Genomic DNA, 22,066 nt, shown 5'->3' on the forward strand with positions numbered 1-22,066 from the left:
AATTGGCTCTGAGGACAGATGTCCCAGCATCTTTTCCAGGAACAACAGCTAGTTTGGCAGGATATGATTTACAATGTTTACAGGACTTTTGGTTGGATAGAAAAGAAATAAGAAAAATCTTTACTGGAATATGAATGAGAATCCCTAAAAATCATTTGGGATGGATATTACATAAATCAGGATTAGCAGCTCAAGAAATACATGTATTGGTTGGAATGACAGATTCAAATTATCAAGGAGAAATTATTGTGACATTCCAAAATTTAGGTGAAGAAACCCTACAGTTTTGGAAAAATTATACAGTAGTTCAAGTGATTATTATTCCTTATGAAATAATACCTTGTGTGAAAACTGACTCTCCTTCCAAAAGGACTAGCAAAGGAAGTTAAGGGTTGGGTTCTACTGATAGAATAAAATTGGGTGCTAAATTATGGGTAAAACAGAAGCTGGATGGTGTTCCAAAGGCTGCAAAAATTATAGCACATGGGAAAGATAATACTGTAAAAGGAGAAGATGATTACCAAACTGCATGCCTCACTCAAGATATTCTGTGGTGAATGAGGCTATGCTAGTGGATTCATGAAATCCAGAAGCATGGCTGACCCTATATCTACCCTGCTTCTGGTTAGTGTCGCCTTGTTTCTTTCTTTGTTCCTCGTTAAATTTGTTTGCTAGATTTGTTTCCTGTAGGCTTAGTACCCTCCACCTGCAGATGCCTGATCACTTAAGACTGAATGTCCCCCCCATCCATTAGTGTGATATGTCACCCCTTGACCTGACCTTGACCAAGCTCTGGATGCCAGCTAAAGAACAGACCTCTAGAATAGGGATTGTTGGGGCAGGGACAGCTCTACCTCCAATTTCAGGAGGAGGCAGCTATGGAAGAAGAGACTTTTACCCCTTATCCCAAGATTTTAGGCCCCATTTGTTTGAGGGGGGAATGATGGGGTGCTTGGATTCACCCTAAGATATTGCTTCCATGTGCATATTTTTTTTGATCTGTCTTATATTATTGTAAAGTTCTGTTGACACTAGTTACCCCATTGACCTATGTAATGCATAAGAAAGATCTTGGGGCTGAATGTATTGTTAATGTATTTCTGCTTAGTTTGAAGAACTTTCCCATCCATTAACAGGTCCATGTGACCTGCTTAAATCACAAAAGTCTAAATCACATATGGTGAGAGGAGCTTGCTGAACAGGTAGAACAGGAAGAGTAGAGCAGAACTGAGAGGAAGTTGGTGAGAGCAATTAGAGCAGAGGAGAGACAGGACACAGGCAGGCTGTCTGGCTAGTATTGTGAGTGTTTGCTTGTGGGAAGGCCCCCAGGGTGGGGGGGAAGGGGAAGACTTGAGAATGGTGTTTACCCCTACAGTGCTAATATGTATTAACTTCTTGATTATTATGATGATATTGGCTATGTGGTTTTGGGATTCAGCTTTCTGGTGTCTAAATAAATGTTTTTCTTTTGCCTTCTATATGAAGAATCTATTATACTTTGCTATTCATAACTACACAAGCATAGTCGCCATCACAGCTGTGAATATTGCCTTGGGGATACATCTTTTTTAAGAGAAATTCTGAGAGTCAAAGTTCTGAGCATGATCACTTTATTAATTTGGCTAGCTGGAACCAATGAATGAGGTCAATGGCCTCTCTCCATGGCCAAAGACTTTGAGTGAGGGCTGACAGGGTCTTTTGTAATAGTTAGCAAGGTGACATAGCCAAATTTCTTGCAACATAGGTGTGTCTTCTTCCAACTGGATATTGATGACATAGTCAGAATTGAGATTATATCATTTGGACCTCCCCTTCTGGAACACCTTTAACCACAGCCAAGACAAGTGAGAAAGTCACAAGGCAAAGGTTCTCAGGAGATGGAAGTTGCTACAATACTTTAAGGATAGCTAGGTGGTTCAGTGGATAGAGTGCTTAGCCTGGAGTGAGGAAGACTCATTCATCTTCCTGAGTTCAAATCTGGCCTCAGACACTCATGAGATGGGTGACCTTGGGCAAGTCACTGAACCCTGTTGACCTCTGTTTCTCTGTGATGAGTGGGGTTACAAAGGTGGAGGTAAAGCTTGACCTTCAGGCAAGGTTCTCTGGGATGTGGGTGGTGGGGGAAGTTTCCAAGAAAAAGGAACCAGAAAAGGCAATATTAAATCTAGAATCCATTTGCCCCCTATCACATACAAGTGAATGCATATAATGTACCAGGCCTGATCCAGGCTGGTCCAGTACCTCAGGTTTGAGAGTGAAACAAAATGAGACACTCATAGTATAACTGACAATCCATTGCAGGGGAAAGACATTCAGAACAGAAAAAGAATCTTTGGTGAGGATATATCCTTAATTCAGATGTGCAAAACTTTCTTGCTTTTGGTGGTCCACTTGTCCAGCCTAAGGAAGTAGCTGAACCTTCTCATGCCCTGCCTTTTGTGTATCTTTTTGTATATCATAGTCATGTAGAAGCAAATGCTTTTGGGGTCTGAAGCTTCTGGGATTAGATGCCACATGTGGACCACTTCCATTAACAGGTGAAGATGAGGCTTTTGCTATGAACATCAAGTTTGGCACCAGAACCTATCCCTAGCATCTTATTTGTTTATATGTAAGATCTGATAACTTTCCTAAGGCACAGAGATAATATTTGTAGGAAATTCATAGGCAATTTGTATAGGCCTAGGAGGTCCCTGCCAATGCTGTGAATTTAAGGAGTTTATATCCCATGTAATGAAAGTACTCTCTCACTGTTCTTATGTTTCACAAAATTAATGTCTTATTTCTTGGGGGGAAAGTTCACTTTAAAAAAATGTTGAATTTTAAATAATTATTACTTTCAACTTTATCGTGATGGTGAGAAAAAAGTCCTATTCCAATTATTCTAATAATAATCTCTCCAGTTAGTATCATCTCAACACACCCTTAGCATATACCATTTTAAATTCTAAACGATGAGTTACAATTTGGAGGGATGTGTTATCTGATCATTTCCTAAATGTTTGTGGAAGAAGGCTTGGAGTTGTTTCCAAGCATCTATTTGGGCCATGGAGTGGGCCCTAACTTCTCCTCCCCAGATCACATGTCTGCCCACTTTACTGTGATAGGAAACCACGCACATAGGGAAATATGGGGGCTCAATATAGTGTCCTGTTGCAGGGTAGCAGATAATTTCAGGTTTTTTCTTCCCATGGGCTTGCAATAATTTGGCAGCTTCATTGGCATAGAATTCACTTTTCCAATTGTGGTCATCCAAACCAATAAGAAACAAGAAACAACTCTCAGCCTTTTCAATTGGAATTAGGCTTTTTCTATTGGGTTCCTCCAAAGGATTGTTGAGAGCATCAATGATGTCTGCAAAGCCATCTTCAGTTATCTTGATACGTTCTTGGTCAAGTATCAGTGGTGGAATGGTCATATATTTGTAGTGTAGCACACACCCTACATTTGCCAGGCAGCCATTGATGGTGACAGTGGCTGTGATGTCCTTCAAATGGGCAGCCATGGAGAGGCACAGATCACCCCCTTTGGAAATTCCAAGCAGCCCAACTCCTGGACCTTTTACCTGAAAAAGTCAGAGAGAGAGGGAATGAAAATAATGTTATGACTAACAAAAGGGGGCAGGTAGGAGGTGCAGTAGATAGAGAACCAGCCCTTAAGTCAGGAGGACCTGAGTTCAAATCTGGCCTCAGATACTTGACTCTTACCAACTGAGTGACCCTGACCAGATCATTTAATTTGGAATGCCTCAAAAAAAAAACAAAACAAAACCAAAAAAACCCAAAACTTAAAAATAGCTTTGCTTTTGCCTTAAGAAATATTTTTGGACTGTATAGAGTTTTGCAGTAACCCCTGCTCATATCAACATGACATGTAAAGTTCATGTTATACAGCATATTGATTATAATCCTATGTTGGAAGTATTATGATATTCATTTTTGAGAAAAGAAACTGAGAACCAAATACTTGCCCACAATCACGGTGACTTAAAATTCAAGACAGTTAAATAGTAGAACACATAGAGGACTGGACCTCAGGAAGATCTGAATTCAAACTGGGCCTCTGGCAGACCTGTGACCCTGAACAAGTCACTTATCCTCTGTTGGTCTCAGTTTTTTCAATTATAATTAGGGATAAGGAGAGCACCTATCTCCACAGCTTGTTGTAAGGATCATATCAGATAATATTTACAAAGTACTCAGCATAGTTCCTAGTACAGTGTAGACACACTTAATAAATCTTTCCTTCTTTCCTTCCTTCCTTCCATTTGGCCCAAGACAACTCACATGCCTATGATAGAGAGCTGATTATGTATTTTAATTGAGGCCTTTTGGAGTAAACTCTCCCCTTGCCTCTTTTCCAACCTATTAATGAGTCTACTCAGGGGAACTACAGGTTGATGGATGATATAATTTGGAGCAGGTAGACCTTCTGCATACTTCAAGTCACTCCTCACTGACATTCTTCCTGGAAAGCTGGATCCAATGAGATGTCCACTCTCACTCACTTAATTTACAAATAAGGAAACTACAGCCCAGAGAGGTTAAAAGCCTGTGTCTTCCAAAGGCCACACAGAGAACATTACCAGAGGGGATTTGCATTTTTCTCAGTTTTCTCTTTTAAACACAAGAGAGGAATTAGCCAGTGTTAAAATACTCTTTGGAATTAGGGGAAAATTTCCCAGAAATGCAGGCATCTAGGTAGCAAAGTTGATAGAGTGCCTGGTCCAGAGTTAGGAAGACTGCTCTTCCTGAGTTCAAATCTGGCCTCAAAAACTTTGTAGCTGTGTGACCCTGGACAAATCACTTACCCCTCCTGTTTACCTCAGTTTCCTTCTCTGTATGGCAAACCCCTCCAATTCCCAATAAATACTTACATAGGAGGTTTCACTCCTGGTTTCATTTCTAAAAATGAAAAGCAGTCAGGGAAAGCATCTACCCCCAGAATCAAAGAAATCAAAGAAGAGAGAAGTCATAAAATGAGAAGACAACCTGGGAGTGGTTCTTCAGGTACTGGACAGCCTCTTCAAAGTATTCCAGATGAAGTTCCTCCATGTCTTTGGGGAGGTCCTCACAGGCATAGTATGCCAGGGCCAACACAGCAAAGCCATGTCCAGCCAAGAGGCTGGCTCTATATTCAAACAGGCCTCCTCCAATTCCAAAGATGTCGATGATCCCAGGAAAGGGCCCTGAACCTATAAGAAACTCAGAGTCATAAAGCATTCCCTTTAAAGTCTTCCCTCTGAATTCGAAGGTTAATCAAGTTGTTTGCTCTTACATGACATATTCTGACTCACCATAAGACTCCTTGTTCACTACTGCATGTGCCCTGGAAAGAATATACCTAATTACATCCACACAGCGTGATTTTTAAAAAACCCCTCAATAACTGGAAAACTATATATATATATATATACGAATTATATGTAAAATAAAATTAAAAATAAATATATGTAATATCTATAAAAACTGGAAAAGAAATAACTAACATTCATATAGTGCTTCCTATGTGACAGGCAACGTTTTAAGCATTTAATCATCACAACAGTCCTGTGAAGTACAATTACTTCAATTTATAGTTGAGAAACTAACCCATCAGAGGTGAAGTGACTTGTCTAGGGTATACAACTGTTGTCTTATTTCAATTGAAATTTAACAAAATGGTAACATTGAGGCAGATCTCTGAGCAAGATAACATTTATTAGCAGAGGTAGGCCATTGTCACTAAATAAGTCAATGGCTAGTACTCCATTAATGCCATAGACCTTGAACAAAAGGATAGTTGAACTTCTATATGCTTTGGGGAGTTCTTCATACTTCATTTTCAAAGAGGATCAATAACATCAGGATGGTGATATATTGACTTGCTTGTGAACTGGATTTAAGTGAGGCAGAGCTAAGCAAAGTTATCATCCTCACTCTCTCCTCCAGAGTCATAGAAGTCCAGTGAGAGGACAGAAGTCAACTGGCAATGGCTTGGGAAGCAGGGGCCATGGTTGAGGTTGGAAGGAAGGGCTCTCTCCTGGGGTAAAATCTCCCCTCCTTCAAAGCTGCATGCCTCGGGGGTACAGCCCTTTTTGCCCAACCCTAACTGCAGCTCTACCACAAAGAGGTTTTGGAAGTGTAGAGCAAAGAAAAGAACAAGGTAGATAACATGAAATTAAGGGCATCGTGAATGGTTACAGAGCTGAGACATAAGGACCAACATGATTAGTTGGAAATTTGGTAACAGGGCCTAGCAATAACCCAGAGGAAGCAAGGGCTAGGACAAAAAAAGGTTGAGTTTTTGAATCCACATCCAATTACATCTGAAAGCTAAAGTTTCTATTTCGAATGTATCTGATATCAGGCAATGGTTTTCTTGGTGTATAAATTGTTAGGCATTTAACTTGTTCTAGCTTATAAGGTACAGAAAAGCTGGATGAAATTGGTAAGTATAATTTTTTTATTTATTTGAAATGTAAAGGAGGGCAAAGGTGGTCTGACTAAGGATTAGGAAAGAAAGGTAGAATAGAAAAAAAGGAAGGATTTGGGAGGGGTGGGACTGCAGCTAGTCCATGTGCCCTCAGTTCCATGGGTTCTTAGCCTCTCCCTTCCCCCATCCTACTTCAGAAGACTTGAGAATGTTAAAAGAATGAAAGGTTAGGGACTGAAAAGAAAAATTTGTAGCCTGATTTAATGATGGAAAGTTAGAAGAGGTTATGTTTATCTGCCTTCCAGGATGGATCTATGGGAGAGTTTTATTGAATTTAATATTAGTCTTAACTATGGTAAAGTATTGATTCAATTAATTATTAAACTCCAAAGGTTTCTGCTTGGAAGGGAAGCTGGCCACACCTAGTTCAAATTCCTAAGACTTTGTGATCAGGCTAAACCTTTTAGCTAATCTGATTCAAACCTTTTTGTGAAACTTTTTCTGAAGAATAGGAGTTAGGAATTGAAATGCCTAAGGAATTGAAATGCCTAAGGTGTTTGTTTGTCCAAAGTCAGGAATACACAGTCTTGTGTCCTTTTGGGGGAGTGTATAAATTTGTGGATAATATTCCATTTTAAAAGGCCAGAGATATTGGACTTTAAGAATATGTACAAATCTTCATATAATTAAAATGTTTACATATTGTTACTTGGCATTAGGACTGCAAAATGCTTAACACAAGGACTGGCATAAGTTAGACATAACATTATTATTATACATTTAATTTAAGGTAATTGTAACATACCCAATAGCTTTGAAATGGGTTTTAAACACCCAAAATAAGAAGATCAATAATTTCTGGAAATGCAATTGATATCATCCGAAGTTATTGTTTGTGTTGTTACTGTATTTCTAAAGTTCTCTTTGAGGTAGAAATGATGTTAAAGCAATTTTTAAATCTGAATTTTGTTGCATATAAATGGGTTTTTTTAAGAGATGTGATAAAAATTTGATCATTTAAAACTGTTATATTTGGTTATATACATATGTACATATATGTATATGTTATACATATATATAAATTCTCCATTTGAAATCTTGGCTATTATGAAAATGTATACAGTGGTTTAAAGTTATAATTTATTCTCTGTGCAAGTGATTTGGAAATGCATTCACCTAACTTGATAATGGGTATTTAAAAAAGCAATTTCTCTTCATTTTACTGTTGGAGAAAAATGATGAATGGTTTAAGAAGCTGTTAAGTCATTCTATTTGACCATATGCCCTAATTTAAGGTATCATAAATTTCCAAGTTTTTTTTTTAATTAAAAGGAAGGTTCAGTCAAAATTGTTGTGCTACAGATGAAGAATTTATAAAAGTATGTTTGTGAAAGGAAAATGGATAATTATGCAAAGGACTTGTAAGATTTAGTCTTGTAATTTTTGTCAATTATGTACAAGAGTTTGTAGATGGGCATGAAACATGGGAATTTTGTGTTATTTAAGAAATAATATTAGGACAAATTTTGAACTGATTTTCAAAAGAGAAATACTTTTATGAAGAAATGTTTTGTAAAATCTTTTGCATGATTTTTAGAAGGTCCATTAAATTTCTATTTATAAACTAATCTGTTGTAATATCCTAATACTGAAGTTAATATTCAAACATACTGTGAATTTCCTTAAGTTTCTAGGTGCAACTTCCATTTTTGAGGAGTTCAAGTGTATTGTAAACAATCCCAGGGTTTTTCTATTTATCCCAGATCAAAATAAAAAGAGAATGTTTTACCCTTCTCCACCAGGCAAAAGGGAAGGGGGAGAGGCAACAGTTACAGTGAAGGCTCCACAGTTCCAGCCCTGGGCCCTTAAGCCTGGAAGTAATACTGAGGTGGTAGCAAGACACCAGCTTCCAAAAGTGGCTCTTAAAGTCAATAAAAATGATTTCTAGTGATTGTCTTTTAGGACAAATTTAAAATTTTGCATTCAGTGTTGGTATGCTTCAGTGTCCCTGGTAAGAATTCTATGGTCAGCTGTCTCTGATCATAACATTGAGTGATCATCTGTCCTCTTTGAAGATTTCTTGATCACGATGCTGGGTGTGACAGAAGTCCTCCCGGATCAAGATACTGGGTGGTCTTTTGTCTTTCCTGGGGGCTCCCATGATCAGGACAATTGGTGGTCTTTGTATTCCCTGGGGCTTCTGTCATCAGGAGGCTGGGTCATCTCTTTCCCATTTGAGTAGGAGGCTGGGGATTCTCTCTACTCTGATCAGGGAGACTGGTGGTCTCTATCTCCCTTGAAGTTTTCCCTATCCCAGAGTTGGAGGGTCTTCTGTCTTTTCTCTGAGCTTCCCTGGTTGGGACATCGAGTGATTTTCCTCATTCATGCATGCCTGTCCTATGTGATTCTTACCCATATCCTTTGAAAAATTCATCACAGGGGCTCTATCCAATACCATGAAGGCCTTCCTCCCTTTCTCCCAACATTCCACCATAGAGGTAGCTAATTGGGATGGTGGATAGAGCACTGCACCTGAAGTCATGAAAAGCTGAGTTCAAATCCTGTCTCAGACCCTTAGTAGCCTATGTTTTCCTCAGTTTCCTTCACTGTAAGGGTGGGATAATAATGGCACCTACCTCACAGAGCTGTGAGAATCAAATGGGATAATATCTGTAAAGTATTTAGTTTGGTGCTTGGCACATAGCATGAGCTACATAAATGCTTTCTATTGTTATCAAGAGGGTACTTTTTTTTTTTATTTGACATTCATTTAAAGAAAATTTTGGGTTCCAAATTTTCACCCCATTTATCCCCTCCCCCCCCCAAACACCAAGCATTCTAATTGCCCCTATGACCAATCTGGTCTCTATTCTATCATCCCTCTCTGCCCTTGTCTCCTTCTTCTCTTTTGTCCTGTAGGGCCAGATAACTTTCTATACCCCTTTACCTGTATTTCTTATTTCCTAGTGGCAAGAACATTACTCGAAAGTTGTTCCTAACACTTTGAGTTCCATCTTATTTACCTCCCTCCCTCCTCACCCCTTCTCTTTGGAAGGCAAGCAATTCAATATAGGCCAAATCTGTGTAGTTTTGCAAATGACTTCCATACTAGTTGTGTTGTATAAGACTAACTATATTTCAAGAGGGTGCTTTTGAAGCACTTTGGCCATCCATCAGTCATTCTTCAATCTTTCCTGTCTTCTCTTCCAGTGGTGTAACTCCTTAGGGGCATTATTTATTCCTGTATTCCTTGAGAGTTCCTCATTGGTTATATGTTGAGCCTCTCACTTGTCACTCCCTCCCCCACCTTTAAGTCTTCAAAGACAGTGACATTTCATATCTCACTGTAATGTAGAAACACTAGGAAAATACTAGTTTGGAAAAGATGGGTCTTTGTTTTTGTGGGAATCTTTCAATCAGTAAAAAACAAGACAATACAAAACTGTGCAAATACCTGAAACAAGAATCCAGCCTACTCTCCTCCTCATGTTCAACTCTGGGATCATTGCTGGTCTCTATTATCTATCCCAGATGTGGTGGTTGGTTGTTGTTCTCTGTTCTTGAAGAGGACCAAAATGGCATCACTATGTCCATATAAAGGTACAGTGTGTCCCACTGTGGCTAATCAGACCAATAGGACCTCTGAAGGCTCTGTCTACCAGAGGTCAGGCACAAATAGTTCATAGGAGTATTTGGAGTGGAAATGTCTCTAAATTTGCCAAAATATAAGTATATATTGTCATATGATATAAATAGAAGCTCTATGGGTACCTATCCAAATGCATGTTGACATGTGATCAGTTGGTACTCTTCAACCATTTCCTTTCCTGTGTGGAAAGACAAGTCAGACTCCTTTGATTATACTCTTCCAGGAGATTTGACAATGTCCTGAGCTTATCTGGGTTAATTAAAAGTGGAAGTATCAAATTGTGTCAGCTCAGGGGACTCACCATCCTTAAATCATTCAGGGACTCCTGTATATTCCAGGTAAAGTATTTTGGGAAAATAGGGCAACTCCAGAAGACAAGTTAAGTCAGCTTCAGGGTCACATGTGCAATCCACTCAACAAAATTGGTCATGATGGGGCATCACAGCAGGACTTTCCAGAGGTACATAGGGAGTCACCAAGAGAATTCTCATCAACAGCAAAGAGAATCACTTACCCACACACCCATTTACCCACACAACCTGGTCCCCCCATTATGCTCCTTTTAGGAGAAGCACAATTTGGCTCAATCTCCCATGCCTTCTCCAGTGATGGTACTAGGCTACTAATAATTTGTGGTCATAATTATTGCCCCAAGACACTGGAAACATTTTCAATAATCAAATAAAAAATAAATTCAATTATGTCCTTCTTAGGAAAGTGGTCACATGACAAGGTCAAGTAGCATAAAGGCCAGATTTGTCAGAACACCTGGTTGCAAGTCTTGGACACACAAGTCATTTCATCTCTGAATCTCAGTTTCTTCATCTGTGAAATGAGAGGACTGGAGCAGATGCTAACCAAAGAATCTCCTTCCTAGATACTAGAAGTCCTCCAATCAGAACTGCTCAGATTTCTTTGGCATGAACCCTCCCACAGAGAAGAGAAGCCACTTCCAATCCCATCTAATAACCACTTATTGAAGCAATAAGTGTAAAGGGAAGAAAGGGAAGGGGAAAAGCTTTTATATAGCACCTTCAATATGCCAGGCACTTTAAAATTAGCTCTTACAAACTTACTTGACAATTATTTAGTTAATTTATATTTATCTAAACTTCTTTACAATTACTTGATTCTTGAAACAACTTTGCAAAGATAGGTGCTACAGATGAGTAAACTGAGGCAGACATAGGTTAAGTGACATGTCCAGGGTCACACAGCTAGCAGTTTTCTGAGGCTGGATTTCAACTCAGCACTACCTGACTCCAGGGCTAGCACTCTTCTCTACTGCATCACCAGTTGCCTTTACCACCACTATATTAGATTCTAGGCTTAGAAATACAAGCCAACAATAGTCCTTTTCCCTATACATTTACCTAGATAGATCTGTGCATGATCACCTCTTCCCTAGACTACTACAATAGTCTCCCTGCCTCTAGGATCTCCCCTCACAGCCAATGAGATATTTCTAAAACTCAGGTCTCTCGGTGTATGTCACTTCCCCTCTCAGGAAGTTCCAGCAGCTCTCTGCTTCCTCTGGGATCTATAACCCTTCACCACCTGACTCCAGTCCACTTGTTTATACTTACTACACAAGACTCAGCATTACATAACCTCCAGACCACTCAAAGTGGCCCATCTGCTATCCCTCACTCAAGACATCCTTCTCTCATCTCCATGCCTTTGCTGTCCCATACACCTGGCCTTTAATTACAAAACTCACTACAAATACCTCTTCATACCTAAGGCCTTTTCTGATTCCCAGTAGCTCCTGATGCTTCCCCCACCCAACTTCAAATTATATGTACCTTCTATTTGATTTTTATGGACACCTAGGAGACCCAATGGATGGAATCCTTGACCTCAAGTCAGGAAGATGCTTTCTGAGTCCAAATCTGGCCTCAAACACATACTAGTTTTGTGACCCTAGACAAGTCACTGAACTCTTTTTGCCTGTTTCCTCATAACTGAAATGAGCTAGAGAAGGAAATTGCAAAACACTCCAGTATCTTTGCCAAGAAAACACTAAATGGGGTCATGAAGAGTAAAAACTGATTAAAAATAAAAATTTTGCCCCTTATATATTTTCTAATTATCTCTATGTTTATGTATTGTTTCCCTATGTAAGGTCCTTTGGGCAGAGTATATTTTGTTTTTGCCTTTTTAATCTCCCTTTTCAGCAGTAGCAACTTCTCTTGAGTTTAAGGAGAAATCCTTTTTTTTCACCTGCCCTCCTGTAAATCTATACTTTATTTAGAAAGTGTCAACACTGCTACTATATTGTTGAGATTATACCTCAAGTATATCCTTTTCCTTTGTTGCTGCCAGTATAATTTTATAGCTCTATTTTTACAGGTCTTACTTGTATCAGCAATTTAAATGTCTCTATATTCTGTTTTTGCACCACAATAAACATTTCTTCATCAATTTTTCCACCTTTGTGTTAACGATATAAAAATTCCCTCAATTTCTGTCACTTTCTTGCTAGTCATTTTGTAGATTAACAGCTTGCTTGCCCATGTATTTCTGCAGTTCCTTTTTATGCCATGCCTACCCCGCCCCTTTTATTTCCAAACTTATTTTAATATTTCAAAGACCAGTGATCTTGTCGCGGGGAGAATGCCCTCTACTGACATAAAGAACATTCCCTATATAACTGATTATCTTCAAATGGCCAAAAAAGATTGCCATTGAAAGGTAAACTTTGGTCAGGAGCTTAACTAGGTTGGGATTTAGACAAGAGAGACCTGTATTATCAATGCTGATGCCTCAGATAACTTCACCTTCAATGAATACTTAAGAGTAAAAGATAACCACAAATGTTTGTTCTATGCAACTGAGATTTGGAGGGGTATAGTGGCAGATTCCTGCACTTGAACATGGGACTTCGGACTCCCAGTTATAGATCGGAAATCAGAGGACATAGAATTAGAAAGGACCTTGGAGTGATTTGTAAGCCATGTCCTTAGTGCTTCCCTCCCAAACAACTGAGAAATGTCCATCCATCCCTCTGACATCTCAAGATTCTTTTAGACTGCCAGGAGGAATTCTTGGAACTTCTGAATGCAAGAAAGTCCTGCTGTGGGCGAGGGAAAGAAAGAGACGTGGTAGGTGATTAGATGAGGGCTCAGAGCACAAAGGTTTGGAAGGGGGGCACCGACCTGGAGGCAGGAAGAGGGTGGCCCGAAGGCTGCCCTCTCGCACCGGGATCCTCCTCACCCCTGGCCGCAGGAAGCTCCGTTCGTGGACCACCTGTGCCAGCAGCTTGCTGGGCTGTGGGTCGTGACCCTCATACACCTCCAAGTCCACAGGGAAAGGGGTCTGCACGTCTCGCTTAACCAGCCGCCAAAAGGGCTTGTCGGGCTTCATGCTCCAGAAGAGCCCCATGGGCTCCACGCCGCTGTAGCTGCCCCCCAGAGAGGGCGCCCGCGCCAGGTCTAGCTGCCCGCCCGCGTCCGCCTCGTAGCGGGCCGACGCCCGGAAGAGCGCCCCTTTCTCATCGCGGAGGGAGGCGCACAGGGTGACCCGCTGGGCCGGGGCCAGACCGTGCACCGCGATCGCCACCGGCTGGTCCCACAGGCTGCGGCGCCCGGGAGCCAGGGTCACCGTCACGGCCATTGAAACTGACCCGAGGCACCCAGGGGTCCGCTTTGATATAGTGAAAGGGGCGGTCCTCTTGTTCCCATTGGCTCCCCCGGGGGCGGAATCTCTTGGGAGCTGTCCAATGGCTTTGTAGAGGCGAGAATGCTCCCGGGGAGGTAGGAGCTTGGGATGGGCGCGTGTCTAGTTCAAAGTCCTTTCCTCCTTTTCGTAGTTGCGCGTTATCAGGAAAACCCCTAGAATTAGGAGGGCTTTGGAAAAGTTTCTTCTAAAGATGGAATTTCAGCGCGGGAGGTCAACAGGGAGAGTTGGGGAGGGAGCCCGCCAAGCCTTGGAGACGGCCACAGGAAAGGTCCCGCGCAGGGAGGAATGGAGAGCCTGTTAAAGGACTGGCTAGGAGTCCAATGGGCCTGGATCAGAAGTAAGGTGTGAGAAGACTGACAAGACTGAGGAGGCGGCTAGGTCCTAAAGGGCTGTGAATGCCGAGAGACTTCAGGCAGAGGTCCAGGCATGAGGTGCTGAGGGCCTGCTCCAGAGTAACGGCAGTGTCAGAGGAGAGAAGGCAGTGCATTTGAGATGTTGCAAAAATGAAATGAAGAGGTCTTGGCAACAACTATGGGTGAAGGGGTAGGAGAAGAGTGAGGGGTCTAGCCTGACACTTAGGTGGCCAATCTGAAGGACTGGGAGGATGGTGTTGTCCTCTACAGAAACAGGAAAGGAGAGAGCAGGGGAGGGTGTGTGTGTCTAGGGGGGTGGGGTAGGGGAATGAGTTCTGTTTTGAGCACATTAAGTCTAAGCTGTACTGGACAATCCAATTTGAAATGTCTGAAAAGCAGTTGGAAATGAGAGACTGGAGATCAGGACTGAGATTGGATCAGGATGGGCAGATTTGAAAAGCTTCAGCATAGACATGGTAATTCAATCCAGGGGAGCTGATGAGATCACCAAGTGAAGTAGTATAAAGGAAGAAGAGAAGAGGGACCAGGACAGTCCTGAGGGACACCTACAGTTAGAAGTCATGCTCTGGATGAGAATTCAGCAAAGAAAACTGAGAAGAAGCAGTCTGATAAGTAGGAGAAGAATCAGGAGAGACCAGTGTTCCAAAACCCAGAGAGAAGAGTGATCAACTGTTTCAGAGGCTTTGGAGAGGTTAAGGAGAATGAGGTTTGAGAAAAGGTCACTGGATTTAGCAATTTAGAGCTCATGAGCAACTTTGTAGAGACCTGTTTGAGTGGAATGATAAGGCCGGAAGTCATACTGTAAGAGGTTAAGAAAAGATTGAGAAGAGGGAAAGGGGAGTCACCTATTGTAGACTATCTTTTTGAGGAGTTCAGCTATAAAGAGCAGAAGACATATAGGACAACAGAGGGGATGGAAAGACCAAGTGAGGGCTTTTTCAGAATGGGAAGACATGGGCACTAGGGAATGAGCCAATAGATAGGAAAAGACTGAATATAAAGGATAGAGGCATGCTGACTCCTTATTGCCTCCAGGATCAAATACAAAATATTGTTTGGGAGTAAGCTGGAGGAGTCTGGATGGAATGGGATCCCTTGAGCAGGTTAGTCAGCGTGAGAAGTAAGACCCCCTCATCATCTGAGAGGGATGAAGGAGGAAATAGTGGCAGGAGATAAGGAAGAGGGGAGACGAGGGAGCTCATACTGAAATGGTCTCATTTTTTTCTGTAAACTATTAGGCAAGGTTCTCAGCTGAGAGAACGGGAACAACGGAGAACCATGGGAAAATTCAGGAAGGATGAAAAGATTCTAGAATTAGAACTAGAAGGGACCTCAGAGGCAATTTACTCTAATCCCCTTATTTTATGAATGAGGAAACTGAGGTCTAGTGAGCACTAATTTATTTGCCTAAGATCATCATGACCTGAGTGGTGGGGACAATGTTGTTGGAGCTGTGGAAAACTGGGGAACTCAGGAGAGAAAAGAGTACACTAATAATTAGTACTTTAACAATCGATCTAAAACAAAGTAAGTAAGTTTTTAAAATTGTTTTACTAATTTGTGTTAGCTTTGAGGGCAGCTAGGTAACACAGTACATAGACTGTGGGTTCTGGAGTCAGGATTTATTTTCCTGAATTCTAATCTGACCTCGGACTCTTTGTAGTTATCTGACCCTGCACAAGTCACTTAAACTTGTTTGTTTCAGTTCCTCATCTGTCAAAGGAGCTGGAGAAGGAAATGGCAAATCACTCTATTATCTCTGACAAGAAAACCCCAAATGGGATCACAAACAGTGGCACCCAGATGAACAGATTTATATACTTTTAAAAAATAATCCTATTCTCCTTTTCCAGCACAAAAATAGTAGGTGATTAAAAAAAATACTTATTGACTTCACTTGATTCCCTATTTCTCCCAGGCTGGAAATGGGCAGGTTTGCTCCTTAGACAACTTGGTTACTCCCCTCCTTGTCTTTGAAATCCTGGTGCAAAACAGTGCAGACAAGGAATAAACATAAACTCCTTATTTCATAAACATATTTCCACATTATTTATGTTGTAAAGAAGAATCAGAACCAAAGGGAAAAGCATGAGAAAGAAAAAGAGAGACAGAGAGAGAAAATAGTAGGCTTAGTTCTGCATTCAGACTTCATTGTTCTTTCTCTGGATTAGACATAAACTCTTGCAGCTCAGAAGAGCCAACCTGTAGTTCCCTCCCTGGTACCTAAATTTAGTGAAATGCAACACCACGCATGGTTGTCTTTGATTTTTATGTAAACAATTCTGACTATATGGTTACTTTTCTTGGGAGTTCCCCCTTTGATTGTTTTTGTTGTGATAAAGTTTACAATAAAAAATTTCTAAACAAAATTATAAAGACGTGAATCAAATATTTAATCAGCTCTGCCATGTTTATATATTTAATATATTTTGGATAATATATTAAACATATAATCAGGATTCTTCCCCAAAATACAAATGTGTATCCTTAAGCCTATCTTTTCCCCCTTAACTCCCTTTGATGTTCATAATCATTTTCACCTCATTTGCTCCACTTTGCCCTCAGGGAGTGGGTGGTGGTGGACAATTTTTCTCAACTGTTCTTAACTGTGGGAGATGCCCTGGGAATACTTGCTGTATCCCTTCTGTCCCCAACATTCATTATTCTCTCTGGGCACTGATGCTCATTTATGGTTATCTTAATATCCCCAGGAAGCTGGGCCCAGGAGACAAACTCATGGTTAAGACTTTGAAGCAACCAGATTAGAGAGAGAGAAAGATAAAGCTATATAGATATCATCTATCTGTCTGTCTGTCTGTCTGTCTATCTATCTATAGCTTTGCAATCTTCCAGCACACACATACACAGACACACACCCCTGTGAGAGCAAGCAGGATGGGGAATTTTTTGCTATTATTTTTTGGAGTTCAGTTTCTGTAATTGCAATTTAAGGTTAATGGTGGGTGGGGGGAAGAGTTAAAGAGCTTCCCTGCCCATTAATAGGCCTCAGTACCTTTTGTTAATTTCGAGGCACTGGGTAAAAGCGTCCTGCTCTCTGACTCTGAAAAGTGTATAAATATTCTGACATGAGGTTTTGCTTTGGGGCTTGGTTTTTGGAAGAAGGTTCATGTGCCAGATGGGACTCTGGAAAGCTGCTAAGAAGCTCCCCAGCTTTGAAAACCCAGATGTTGGTGCTTCTCTCTCTGATACCTATGTACGTATGGTCAGACAGTTGGATCTGTCTGTTGATCTGTGATGTATGTATTGCTTATGGTCAGACAGTTGGAAGCCCTGTTGATCTTTATTTCTGTGTGTATTTTCTCTGAAGTTCAGCGTGCTGACTTTTTCCCCTGAATTAAGTGAATGATATATGTCCTTGATTAAAGTGAATTGTTGACCCCTCAAAAATTGCTTTCCTTTTAGAAAAGCAGATCTAAGAACCTGTACAGCAGGCCCTCCTGGGTGTGTTGGGGTCTTTGCTGTTACAGTTTCCATGGTTCATGCTAAACTGTAAACATCTGAAAGATCAATCTCCTTTGAGCCCTAGTAATTCACAGCATTAACACATCAGGTGCTGAACCTCGTAGGCTTTGATGCTTCCTAGCTCTGAGTCTATTAGTCAGAAAGTGTATATATATTCTGAGGTGAGATATTGCCTTGGGGCTCACTCATAGGAAAAATATTTCACCTGAGGTCTTTTTGATTTTACAGATGAGACTCTGGGTGGCCATTGTTATGGAGTCCCCCAGCTTTCTTAACCCAGATGTTGGTTCCTCTCAATCTGGTGATGTATATAAGTTATTCTATTACTCTGTTTAGACAGTTGAAGCCCTATTGGATTAATAATTGATTTTCTTCACTTTCAGGGTGATGACCTTTCCCCTGAATTAGTGGGTGATGTTAGTCTTTCTCAGGTACTTACTTCTTTACCTTTACCTTCTATTATTTTGCTGTTCCAAGAGCCCTGACCAAAGGGGTTCTTCCCCATGTAAGACTGGGGGAAGATAAGCTGCCTCAGAGTTGGGGTGGTACAGGCCAGAGACAGAAGCTGGGGGCAGAGACGCCTGGAGCCTGCTATGCCCAGACCCAGGCAGGAGCAGGGAGAGCTTGGTCCCTTCCCCCAGGAGGTGAGATGGGGAGCAGGAGCAGGGAGTGGGTCAGCCCCTGGACATGCAGGAGGAAGAACCCTGAAGCTTGGGACTCAGCCCTGAGCCAAGATGGAGGCTTTGCAGCAGGGCAGGAGCAGTGAGCATGCTTTCCTGCTACATCCCCCTGGGATAGGTTGACACCCAGGGGGTGGAGTTGTCTATGGTGGGATGGGGGGCAGTGCCATAATCCACTGGGATCCACCCTGTTGGTTTTGTTGCCCAGCTGCCCCTCAGGACTTGGAAGCAGGGGCTGTAGCAGTATTAAGACTTGAACTCTTTAGCTCACTAGAGCATGTGTGCACCTGAGAGTGGCCAGTGAGAGCCTGCAACAGGAATGTGGGAGAAGGACATACCCTCAAGAGGACTTTACTTGAATGCTCTGTTTGGATTGAGGGGATTGTAACCTACTCTGACCTGGGGCAGAGCGTGTTATGTTGTCTGCCACCCCTGGAGACATGCTGTTAAGGGAAGACCCTGGCCTGGGACCCCGGATTGTATAAATGAGTATTTTGGAACAGTACCTGAGTGAGTAGCTGGTTGCTTATTTGCCAAAGATTTTGATCTCCAAAGAATGCATAAGGGGCGGGGAATGCTATGGTATATACTTGTGTGTCTTTAAAGTCATGTGGCCACCTTGGTAATAACTTGTTATGAACTGTTATAAATGCTTTATATCTTGGCTCAAGGTTTAGTTTTGAATAGAATGTTTATTATACTGTGTGATTCGACCCTTTATATGTATATTCACAGCAGCAGCCCTCAAGTGTGCTGTGTTGATTGGTGTTACAACCCCAATGCTCAGATACCAAGTGGTCCCATCTCAATTTCATGGGCTTCCACAGTCCAGAGGGTCAGTGGGGCAGACAGGAATAGGACTGAAAGTCCTTTGCCCTTTCCTCTGTTAGGAAAATGATTTATTACAGTTTTGTCTCCATGTAGGAAGAAGTCTAAATTTGGGGTCTTAAAAAAGAGACACTTCTTTTGTGACTAAGATGTTTGTTAAAAAGACCACACCCCTTTCTCTTTCCCACCTGATTGTCTTCAACACCCCACCCCCACCTCCATTTCAAATCTTAAAGTCCATATTTGGACAAATGAAGCAGCCTCAAATTGTCCCAGCTCAAGAAAGTGGGGGTAGAGTGGGGTGGGGATAATGGTGGAGATGAGGTGCCGGGATCCTGGTGCAGGAACAGGAAACTCAGAAGAGGTGGGCTTCCACCTAATGTTAAAAACAAACAAAACTGTGAGAAACAGTTTACTAAGTTGTGCTTGTATGCCTCCTTTTCATTTAAATAGTTCTGACTATTTGGTTATGACTAGGTAGATGAGGTTCAGAATAGGGTTATCTGGAAAGAATGCAGGGGGCAGAGGTTCTCCTAGTCAAGAGGGCTTTACTGATACAAAAGTAGTGGACTAGCTCTAGAGGAAGGACTAGCAAACTAAAGAAAAGACCGGTCTTCTTTTATACACAAGTCAGCCTGGAGTGGAGTATACTTCTACCTGGACAGTTAACCACAGGGAAGGATGTCAGGAAGAAGAAGTTGGAGTGTTGGGGCCACAGGGAATAAGAATTTTTAAACAATTTTTAAAATTAAGACCACACACATTGTATGCATATCATACATATAAAGGTGTGTATGTCTCTCTCTCTCTCTCTCTCTCTCTCTCTCTCTCTCTCTCTCTCTCTATATATATATATATATATATATATATATATGTATATATACACATATACATATATATGTATACATATATTTGTATACATGGGTAAGTAGCCTTGTAATCTTCCACCTTTACACACACACACACACACACACACACACACACACACACACACACACACCAGTTGCAGCTGGACCAGACCAGGCTGCTGAGCTCCTCTCGGGGTGAAGCATCTGTCCTTGACTCCCAGGCTCCCTCTTCAATGGGCAGTCTTTACCATCTTCTGCTCCTGGGTCAGGTAGATGTGACTACTCTTTTTAGTCAAACCAATAATCCTTAGCCAAGTATTGGATTGACAGAAGCCTCTTGTCTGAAGATTTCTTCAGATCCCTGAGACTGCTCACCTCTAGAACAGAGAGGAAAGAGGTCTCTACCCTCTCTGGTTTGACAATCATTTCTGCTGCAGATGGGACTTCCTAAATTGAGACATTCCACTTTGACTTATGATAATCTACCAAGTTTCCCTTAACAGACTCCAGGAGAGTAGCTGGGGACCAAGTGTATGTAAGGTGAATTTTGGTTTAAGTAAGGTGGATTTTAGTGTGTATAAAGTGAATTTTTGTTATTATTTCTCAGAGTTCAGTTTTCCAAGATCCATAGCCTTAACAATCTCCAGATGCCGGGAACCAGATATGAGTTCCCATAGTTATCGTTCAAAACATCTCCACCACACTTGTACAGAGTATTATTATAGTAAATAATATCAACATCCACTACGGCTGTGTAGTGAGATACAGGGATGAGGTGATGTAAACTTGTGAGGCTATGGCTGGCAATGTGCCTTCTTTGTCTGTTGGCCTATAAAACAGTCAATGAATGGGGAACCTTTAGGGCTGAATGCACAAATGCTATGTGTGTCTCAATTGGCTTCCACTGAGGCTTGAGGGGATTTAGGGGAAGCAAAAGTTGTGCCTATCTCGATTGACCCCATCAAGATGTAGGGGTAGTTGCCCCTCCCTTCTGGCCAGCCACTGTGAGAAGGGTGATTAGGGAATGCTGTAGGAGGTTGTGCTCTCATTATCAGCAATCCTCTTCTGAGAAAACTAGACTAGAATAAAGTAAGATTATTAACCCATTCTTGGTGTCTTTCCTGTCTGACCAAATCAACAGTGAACTTGTGCTAGCAGCCCTCCTGTATGTTGTGTTTATCTGTCTTACACACCAAGCTATGCTAGAAGTCTATGCCCAGGGAGAGATTCATTATCTCAGTGGCCCCAAAATGCAACGGAACTTTTTCAGTTTCAGACCCTGTCTGAGGTATGGAATACTTTCTTTGTGCTTGAAAGGCATTTCTCTTTCTAGTTCAAAGTCTCCAACTCTAATAACCTTGAACCTAACAGGCACACCCCTACACTCTTATTTTCACTTTTTTTTTTTTTTACTAAATCCCAGATCTTAGTCTTCCCAAGGTCACTTTCTTCACTGTAGGCACAATAAAAAGGTATTATATTTTAGTTTGTAACAAGATCAAGCTGTTTTGAGAGAAAGACAATCATCAAATCAAGATACAGAGGGGATATCCCTAAATTCCCCCTAACCCAGAACTGGTGACTAGATCTAAGGAAGCAGGGAGTCTAATTTGTTAATGATACCATTAGTATACATATGTATGTACATACACACACACACATGTAAATATACTAGATATATAAACATATGGATACATACAAATCTATTCACATGTGTGTATATCACACTTTACAAATATCTGATTTGATCTTCACAACAATCCTGTGAAGAAGGTGCTGTTATTATCCCCATTTATAGATAAGCAAACTGAGGCAGATAGAGCCTGACTTGTCCAGGGTGTACTAAACAGCTACTAAGTATGTGAGGCTGGATTTGAAGCCAGATCTTCCTGAATACAAGTCCATGGTTCTATCCACTGGGCCACCCAGCACAGTAGATAGATTCGACTAAGATAATATAATGGTTTTTTTCCTCCTTAAAGGCAATCTTACGTTTTTATTGTTCCCTTTTGTTAAATAATTCAATAGCAGTTTTGTTAAGCGCCTAAGAGACACAATGTACAGAGAGCTAAACTTGGAATCAGGAAGACCAGAGTTCAAATCCAGTTT

General features: G+C 41.2%; 1 protein-coding gene across 1 annotated transcript; it reads right to left on the bottom strand.

The window, feature by feature from the left end:
- Positions 1-1,593: 1,593 nt before the first annotated feature.
- On the bottom strand, positions 1,594-13,703 carry LOC140517713 (acyl-coenzyme A thioesterase 1-like). The gene is made up of 3 exons (XM_072629181.1): positions 13,222-13,703; positions 4,992-5,194; positions 1,594-3,565 (listed from the first exon to the last, which is right to left on the bottom strand). Exons 1-3 carry the CDS (start codon positions 13,676-13,678, stop codon positions 2,960-2,962), a joined length of 1,266 nt encoding a protein of 421 aa, XP_072485282.1. The 5' UTR covers positions 13,679-13,703; the 3' UTR covers positions 1,594-2,959.
- Between the last annotated feature and the right edge of the window lie 8,363 nt (positions 13,704-22,066).

This window comes from Notamacropus eugenii, chromosome 1 (assembly GCF_028372415.1).
Source record: "Notamacropus eugenii isolate mMacEug1 chromosome 1, mMacEug1.pri_v2, whole genome shotgun sequence".
In the NCBI taxonomy this organism is placed as follows: domain Eukaryota; kingdom Metazoa; phylum Chordata; class Mammalia; order Diprotodontia; family Macropodidae; genus Notamacropus; species Notamacropus eugenii.

Excerpts from the sequence above, each read along its gene's own strand:
- LOC140517713 (XM_072629181.1), bottom strand. The coding sequence starts at position 13,678 with ATGGCCGTGACGGTGACCCTGGCTCCCGGGCGCCGCAGCCTGTGGGAC. Across the intron at positions 5,195-13,221 it reads CACCCTCTTCCTGCCTCCAG|GTTCAGGGCCCTTTCCTGGG; the intron begins GTCGGTGCCCCC and ends AGTTTCTTATAG. Across the intron at positions 3,566-4,991 it reads ACCTGAAGAACCACTCCCAG|GTAAAAGGTCCAGGAGTTGG; the intron begins GTTGTCTTCTCA and ends TGACTTTTTCAG.